A 9,031-nucleotide genomic window follows, 5' to 3' on the forward strand; every position below is an offset into this window, starting at 1 on the left:
TGCGAACAGAAGCGGAATTTGGTCTGGGCGTTTACGAGTTTAGCATCGAACTGCCAGTGGATGTGTTTGATCAGAATGTCACCTTCAGTATGGGCACTAGCAGTGACAGTAAACGGTTCGCTGAATTTACTTTCGGAAAACGGATAACGGATGCGCAGGAGCCGCTGATTTGCTGTCTGCAATCTGGCTTGACGAACGCCTATGGAAATACACGTACCACTCGCACCGGTGATGTTCAGTATTTTGATAGCAGTTGCGGCTTCTTCTCATTCGAAATAGCAAACGGTACAACGGTTTTCAAAATGCGGTACGTCCAAGAAAACCTTGTCAGAAACATCGACTGCACCCACTGGAACACGCATCCTTGGATGAAAGAAGAGCCAGAAAATTCCCAAGGAAAGATATGTATGTCTCTATTTCTGCGTAATGGCCGGCCTCCGGTCAATGGAAAAGAAATAGAAATTGTCATTAATTCCTTTGAATTCTATTCAAAGTCCGTTTAGAGCCGTTGCGCTGTCTGTGTAATACCTGAAAGTGCAAAAACGCATTTCAGTAAACATTGAGCTTGCCAGTTATTAGACAATTATGACTTGCCGCCTTCTTTGTTTCATCTATTTTGAATTACCCTAATTATCTGGCAAAATATAAGTGCGCATATAAATACGGACAATAAAGCTTCTACCTTGTAAACTCATAGCTGCGCTCCGGTCTACCAATGCACGCCCACGTGCATTTTTGCCTGTTTAGTTTTGTATATATCTTCATACTTTAATTTATTTCCGATTTAATAATACAGCTGATTAGTGGCCAACTTTTATGGGTCAATACACTCAAGCACATTCTTAAAAATAACTACGTAGGGACCGAGAAATCATAGCGCATATTACATGACCCCTGTACAAGTACGAGCCCAGTCTAGAAAAATGAATCAACGGACGAAATAGTTGCATAGCCAGTAGTAGTTGCCCCACTACCATGAATTAAAGGAAATGTCACCCCCTTTCACCCGCGTTACCTATAGCTTATAGGCACCCCCATACGCACCCACTTTGTTGTATGGCGGACATCAGTTTGTTTAATAAATAATGCTACTTTATTTGCAATATGTATGGAGACGAGCATCGCTCACAGAAATACATTCAAATGAAAAATTTGTCCCAGTTGGCACGAGAAGGGACCGTACATAACACACTCATGGCAGTTTGTTTTGTCACATAAGCGACAAGGTGATCGTTCGTCACTGTATAGAACCACCGAGAGAGGCCGTACTTCCCGAGAACATCCTTCAACTACGAGTATCCATGCTTTACGGACGGGAAACGCGCCATGTGGACATTAAGTTCCAGGTGTGCAGCTTCCACGCAGCGTGCATGGCTAGCAGAGGTGCTAGAAACTGAAAACCAGTTGAGATTCCCAAAACGCACCGAACGCATACCAGCGAACTAGCAAATCGTCCAGGAAGGCGATATTTTCGTGCGCGTGGAAGATGCCGTGCGCATTCGATCTACGCTGGCTGACCAGCCAAACCGCCCCATTGGCGGATGGAGTGACCAGTACACTAATTTTATGTAAATGCGGGACCTAATCAATCGTCAAAACAATCTTTGTGTGACAAAAAAAACTGTCAAACAATTTTTGTCAGTACTCTGAGATAAAAAATGAAAATGGGAGCCCATTGTCAGCGGAAAACTCGGGGTGCGAGAAATATCAAATGGAAAAGGGTTGCCTGTAGTAACAACATGGTGTAAAGAGGAGTGCGTATAGCAAACGGGGTGAAAGGGGCCCCCGCCTATAGTCTCACTGTAAATTAAGTTAATTAAATGCGACTTCCAGCGGCCATACTTGTTTACCAGAACCCTTACTAGCAGCGTACAAACTGGACTTCAAAGCCACGATAAAAGTCGGTAGATGGACGATACACACGAGCGATGCTGGAGAAATGGGATCAGCGTTACAAGTGCTGGAAGATGCATGTCTGCCAATGAGCGAATAGGATTTGCGAGCGTTGCAGACCGCTCTGGATGCGAATGTTTTACCGCAACATACCACGATACAGGTGCTCAATCCAACGTAGTGAACGTACCCAAAGAATACACCGAATCCGGCGTGTGCCGAGTTATGGTTTATGTTACATGTTGTCAACTTGCTACAAGTATCTTTGATGCTCTGGAGCTTTTATGAAGCATGTTTGTTGCCAATACTGAAGGTCGCATTTTGCCTATTAGGCGCTAGGGCAGTGGCAAACCGGTGATGCTCCAGCTGACCGCATCTCGCCACTGACGAGGATTCCGCTGGCAGATCTTCCGTTGGATTCCCTGCGGAAGTTGACGCTCTTTGCGTTGCAGTGGCACTTGCTACCGTCCAAGCCAAGGGACATGCATTCGTAGGAGACTGGCAAAGGACCATGGCATTTATATTGGAGATTTTTATTTGAATTTCAAATGTCTATCCCGGCTGTAGTTCTCGTGACATTCTGAAGCAACGAAATAAGGAGAACGCCTAAATTATTGTGTGCTAAAGTGATATTATTATAAGCTCGCTGTTAAATACATTCTAGTTGCCCAACTGAGTGTCTGTACTTCTACTTTGTGCCAGCAAGCATCGCTCAAACTTAATAATTGCGTATAGGGAAATCACGACACATCTGTTTTATTCTCACCCGAACAGATGCGGATACGAGTCAGACAAGGTCCACAGCCAAACGATTCGTTTCCGCTTCACATAAGCTTCTTAGTTTTTTTAACAAATTCTTTAGCTTCGTCCAGACTCTTACACACCGATACAGAACATGCAAATTGATGCAATGGCACACAGATTTCACTGATGACTATCTGTTTCCTTTTTTTGGTTATTATTAATCTTTATACATTTTCGGTATATCTTTGAATTTATTTTCATTTTACTAATTTTGTAAACATTTCATTCTTTTATCGAAATATGAATTAAACGCAAAACGAAACAGAACCGAAACACTGTATGTAATTGGCAACGAAGTTATTCTTAGTGCATGCAGACTGCGACAAGTGACACAACACTATCGTTCTCGAATTTTATTAAATACTAGTACGCACTTTCAAATAAAGCTGACATGAATTTGAATGGCGTTCGAAGATTGTTTGTTGTGCGTCTTACCTTCGTTGTGACTGTGACGTTGCAATTAAACCAGACATGGAGTACGAGTCGAATACCCAAGCATATCCAAGCCGAATCCTAATTGCACGAGAGAGAACATAACTGCCCAGAAGCGGTTTTATCCTGCTCGGTTTTATTTTTATCCGAATTGTGCGCCTTTAGGTCTGCGGATCCGCAAAAGAGTACATTTCGGACAAAAATAAATACAGGCACGGCTAGGCTATAATTGAGAAGCGCTGGTCGCCAACCACGGTTTCGTATAGTGATACCACGCATCCTCTCGAGGAATATGAGGTAAGGATGAACGACTTCAGAAAGGCATTAACCAACAGGTAACTGCAGTGAGCCCACGTTAACGCGGAATGTCGGCGAGTGGAATCCGAGAGAACATGCGTTTAGCAGCGGCATTACGGGTGCAGCGTGACATCGCGAGGTCGCTTTGCATCCATGGATATTGACATACCACGAGTGTGCACGGGCTTCCTGTACTGTGTCACGCCAATTTTGCTGAGTAAACTCTTTGTTAATGCTGATGTTTACATTATCTGTCCATACAGCAAACAGTTTCTAGTATCTGGATCGTCTTACTTGTCAGCTGTCGGTGATAATCTCTCAATTATATTAATTTTTACAACAAGCAAAGTAATATGTACCGTACAGATTAAACTCTCGGCGCATGATAACCGGGTTACGTGCAATGCATCAGTCATAGCAGTATCAGTATAGTGTAGTGGTCAATGTTGTAGAGATCCGCACATTTAGTGCCGGAGCAGTGGTACCTCAAGGCCCACGATAAACAGCGAGCCCGCTAATTCGGTAATTCTGCCGGGTACGGAACAGGTAACCCGGCCGTCCGCACCCTGCTCCCTTGCGGGGTCCGCTTGCGTCGTTGATTATCCAAACTGAAAACCGGCACTAAATGAGTCGATTCAGTCGATGGCAGCTATGACGATAAGATGTATTGCGTGGTCTTATTACCGCCCCATCGTTGGCTTTCCGAAATGTATTCGAAAACCAATGGTTCGACATTGTAAATATCGTAATGGCTTTAGTCAGCCACTAGCGCGTCGGTTCTCCCAGCTAATTCTACCATCGAGATACCTTTGGGGAAGCGTGCCACGTGAAGGTTGCGCCGGCGTCCCACGGCGCCACCACTCTGGTGGCTGCAGCGGTTCAACACATCTTGGCATCCTTCGGCTTCTTTCGCTGACCTTTTTGACATGGCGCTTCCCGGCCACCGGATGCCGTGGGTGCGGGCGCTGTACGGCAGCTGCGAGTTTGGCTAACTGCGCTGGCCGCAGTGGATACAAGAAAGCTAACTCACTAACCCGGTCTTCGTCTACGTCGCCGTGGACATTTCTCAGGCGCTTCGACTGCGCAAAGGCCGGCAAGGACGCCCTATTAAGGCAAGCAACCCCGTATAATTACTTGTATCCGTACATACGTGTACTGCATGAACACCAATCTTGTGTATACATGTATTTACAGTACATATATGTGTACATGTGTACTTACATGTATTACAGTACAGTATATGTATTTGCCGATACAAGTAGACTCCTTATGGACTCGTATCGATCTTCTTTAAGTTTTCCTTACAACCGCACATCAGTCCGGAGGTTGTTTTACTCCGTCCCGGAAATGCACCATCTTTTCGAACTCGCAACTTAAAATGTTTGAAATTCGTTTTAAAATCTGAAGAAGATCCTCGGTACGCAGTTCGGGGCTTACTGTGCGCGTTTATGTACAAAAAGAAAAGAAGATCGAGGCATATCTTCGAGACTTTTTGGTGCACCTGATTGCGTTTAAACGTTTTGGAGTTTTCCTGCAACTAAATCTTCCCAAATCGGAAGCTGCGCACGCAAACAGCTTTTAGGTACGCGTGAAAGCGAAAGTTTACGTGCAATACGGTATTCGGTACCATCTAATGGTGCACTTTCCTTTCGCTGTTAAGTATAAAACTTACAATAGCTACAGTGTCAATGCGCCGTTCTTCGTGATGTCATTCATGGGTACATAAAATCAGCTGTATATTTTCGATAAACAATATTAGCGGTGGTTACCGTACAGAAATGTTGTCGAGGGAATACTTGCCATGTATTCCGGTGTGTCACGCGGCGGCTTGATCACCGCCTGATCGCGTCAGTATTGCTGCTCATTTTCCCGCTGTTTTGACCGTTAATCGCCACCCGCAAACAAACACCGGTTCATATATATACTTATTAACTTTTTTATTTTTTTTTTAAGTATCACGATACGAGTACAAACTATGTACTAGGACAAACCAACATTTATAAAAGAAACACTTCCTCTATGCTATCCTGATCGGGGATTGTACCCATTACACAAATCGCGTTTCCCCGTTGTATTTGCATAGCAACAACTAATAACAACTAATATTTGCAACACAACAACTAACTTATTAACTGCTACCGACCTTATATAACGTAGTTGGTACCGGTGACTACCTGGGAATTATACCTGACTGCAATCAGTTTGTTGATGGCGCTGACACTGGCATATAGTGTACATAAGTGTTAGCTGCGGTCTGGCTCCGTACGTGGTTCAAAGTGTAAGCCAAACTAATTCTTTATTTTTCCGGTGTACTACGGCCGATCTGACATACCTATGTTTTCCAAAACTTTTTGTGCTCGATCGCACGAAGTTTTCATAAAAATGAAAGGATATTTTCACGTCATTGACAATTTTTTGACTTTAGGTACACACTATAATGATGTATACAGAGGATGATCGTATTTTTGCGCTGGCTTTACACGTGACGGTGACGCTTGGGAAAGGTCACTGACCTGTCTGTCCCCATTGTAAAACTGATGTTAAAAAATGAAACTAAACCAAGATTTAACAGATGCCAAAACTAAGCCTTTGATTGACTGCATAATACGTACTACTGCGTTTCCAGTCCGTTAAGTACAGCACAGCGTGTGCGATACTGTTGTGTAAGTTCGGCATCTGTTGAGAGCAGACTGTTGGATCCGTAAATGTGAATACTCGTATCGATTTTTCATGCTCCTTATATCGATGAACTAGTGCTGGTGAAACAGCGGTCTTAAATAATCTTGCGATGCTTCTCTCAAACTGCTTTTAACCACATATACTGTATATATTTTGCTCAGTCCTCCTTCATTTTTATTCTGCATAATCGCGTTGGTTCATACTCCATTATGAAACTGAATTCAATAAAACAGTCAGTGGAAGCCTGCATAACCAGGCTTTTAGACGGTTTCAGCCGTCGTATTATATTACTGTACCCATCCTATTCCTGCCCACTCTAGTTTTGCGGTTGGCTTTAAGTGATTCCGCGTCCGTTCTTATACGCATTATGTGTCCTGCATGCGCGGCTTTTTTATAGTTATAATTTACTGTCATTTCAAATATGTTTGAAAACAGTCAGGTCTGGCCTTATGGGGCGGTCGACGTGCGTGACGGGGACGGTTCCTTTCGCCACGGCCTCGTCATCGCTTTAATCCCAGAGAAGGGCTTCCTTGTTGATTTCGGTTATCGTAGTCACGAGGCGGAATTCGTGTCATTTTCTCGATGTTTCGGCAATGAATACAATCCCTTAGCCTGTAAAAAAGCCGTCGAGATTCTTTGGAGAGGATCCAAAAAAGATGCTTGGCGCTGGTATCCCGCCACCATTGTTGCGGGATCTCTCTACACGTTTACCATGGTGGAAATGTATCGAAAGGGAAAGTTGGTGCGAGAAGTTGTACGAAAATGGGACCTGCAGCGGGCCGAGGACAGACCCCTTCTCGATCTGAACAGATATCGTCTGCACAGCGTCAAGCTTAATCTGCCATTGAAAATTCTTGCACAAAAAAGGAGTAGGGAGGATTTCCGGTGGTGGAATCGGATTTATGGCCGATCGGCAAATGTTATATTACAAAATGTTGAACACGGGCGGTTGTTTTATATTTCCAGCCGTTCTAAGGAATATTTTTCTCCGTCAGATTTTTGGAAATTGGTGAGATATACAGCGGGTGTGCACTGTATAGCACAGACGCTTCATGTTGAATGGTATCTGGTTTAGGCTAAGGTGTTTCGAAGGATGGCCACGAGGTCGGCGCCTCGTCAGATGCTCAGCCGGTTTCCACACTGTATCTCCGAAAATGTTCCCGTTGATACAGGCAGAAGGTTCATCGACAGAAAATTCCTTTTAAATTTTTGCCAAAGAGTATGTGTACTAATACGTGTCGACTAATACGTACTAATACGTACTAATATGTGTACTAATACGTGTAGGCGACAAAAACTTATTTATATGTTTGTGCTTGCATTAGGGTCAGAAATCGGGAAACCTGGAAGCTCATTTACCATGTATCGATAAAGTTTTACCAGTGGAATTAATCGGCAGAATATTTTCATTCCTCGAACTGCGCACCAGGGTCAAGTGCCGCCTAGTGTGTAAATCCTGGCTCAATGTCCTCACATTCGCCCCGGCTTGTGCGGTCGTGCAAATCGATTTGCTGCTGTACTACAACGACGAGCTATCCCGCGCACTGGACCGGAATATCACCGCAACGACTAAAAAACTTATTCTCTTCAGTACAGCTCAGGATTCTAATGCCAGCGACCCTCTCACCACGGTCATCGGTCTGCTAAAATTGAAGGGCATTCGAATACACACCATCTGTATCGCGCACTTTGATGTGTGGACTAACGACGTGCTGGCGTTTTCGTCCGAGCTCAATCTTAAAGTTCGTTCGGAGTGGAGCGATGTATGCGATCGGTTGGTGTTAGACGATGTGCGCGTATATGGGTTAGCCTATCTAGATGAAGAAGGGTGTCGGTGTTTGCGCGATAAGGGAATGGGCGACGGCTCTTATGACATGCGCTTTGATTACCTGGACTTCAAGGCCACGATAAAAGTTAACAGCTGGAAGATACACACGAATGATGCCGGAGAAATGGGATCGGCATTGGAAGTGCTAGAAAACGCATGCCTTCCGATGAGCGATGAGGATTGCCGCGCGTTGCAGACCGCAATGGATGCGAAGGGTTTACCGCAGCATACTGCGATACAGGTGCTTAACCCTATAGGTTACTACATTTTTTATTAATTTTCTTCGCTCTCAGGTTTTCTAGGTACATCGTGTGACCGTGTCGACTTTTCTAACACGTTTAATGCTTTGGAATTTTTATGAAATATGATTTTCATTATTAAAGGTCACCTTTCGCGTGTTAGGTACTGAAACAGTGGCAAGCTGGTGATGCTCGAGTTGATCGCATCTCGCCGTTGACGAATATTCCATTGGCAGATCCTCCGTTGAATTCCCTGCGGAAGTTGACGCTCTTTGCGTTGCAGTGGCACTTGTTACCGCGCAAGCCAAGGGACATGGATTCGTGGGAGACTGGCAAAGGCCCGTGGCATCTATACTGGAAATTTTTATTTGAGTATTAAATGTCTGTTCCCGTCGAAGCCGCATTTCGGCGCGATGATAATACGTCAGTTAAAAATTTAATTCTTTAACCTAATTTTTTTAAAAATTGTACGCATACTTTTCTGTAGGAAAGGCTGTTAAAAAAAACTAGGCCTTTGTAAAGGATATTTGAACACCCTTAATGTATAATAAAAATAAGCGGCAGTGTTCTAAATCAGGTATAATGGACGTTCTCAAAAGAGAACAGCTTTATTCAGCTTTAGCAGTGTTGTGCCATGTACAAGAAATCACTCTGCTTACTCCGTTAGATTCTGAACGAAAGGTATGCGCTAAAACTTTCTACTCGAGCGCGAAGGTGGCCCCCCGTTTGTGCTGTACGCCAATCATAGCATTTCCTGTAATAATAATATTTGCTTGGACAGCTGCAGACCGGTTGTGAAAGCAAAAATCCAGAAGAAACCACAATTTTTCTCGAGGAACTCAAGAAGAAGGTCGACTAC

General features: G+C 44.0%; 1 protein-coding gene across 1 annotated transcript; it reads left to right on the forward strand.

Annotated features, from left to right (window-relative positions):
* The first annotated feature begins 6,252 nt into the window (after nucleotides 1-6,252).
* On the forward strand, nucleotides 6,253-8,738 carry LOC129598152 (uncharacterized). Its single transcript, XM_055495920.1, has 4 exons — nucleotides 6,253-7,114; nucleotides 7,181-7,324; nucleotides 7,431-8,174; nucleotides 8,336-8,738. Exons 1-4 carry the CDS (start codon nucleotides 6,527-6,529, stop codon nucleotides 8,549-8,551), a joined length of 1,692 nt encoding a protein of 563 aa, XP_055351895.1. The 5' UTR covers nucleotides 6,253-6,526; the 3' UTR covers nucleotides 8,552-8,738.
* The last annotated feature ends 293 nt before the right edge of the window (nucleotides 8,739-9,031 follow it).

Source organism: Paramacrobiotus metropolitanus, unplaced genomic scaffold (genome assembly GCF_019649055.1).
Source record: "Paramacrobiotus metropolitanus isolate TYO unplaced genomic scaffold, Prichtersi_v1.0 Parri_scaffold0000116, whole genome shotgun sequence".
Taxonomy (NCBI): domain Eukaryota; kingdom Metazoa; phylum Tardigrada; class Eutardigrada; order Parachela; family Macrobiotidae; genus Paramacrobiotus; species Paramacrobiotus metropolitanus.

Coding starts and splice junctions, on each gene's coding strand:
- LOC129598152 (XM_055495920.1), top strand. CDS start 6,527: ATGTTTGAAAACAGTCAGGTCTGGCCTTATGGGGCGGTCGACGTGCGT. Junction 7,115..7,180: donor CGTCAGATTTTTGGAAATTG/GTGAGATATACA, acceptor TATCTGGTTTAG/GCTAAGGTGTTTCGAAGGAT. Junction 7,325..7,430: donor TTTTAAATTTTTGCCAAAGA/GTATGTGTACTA, acceptor TGCTTGCATTAG/GGTCAGAAATCGGGAAACCT.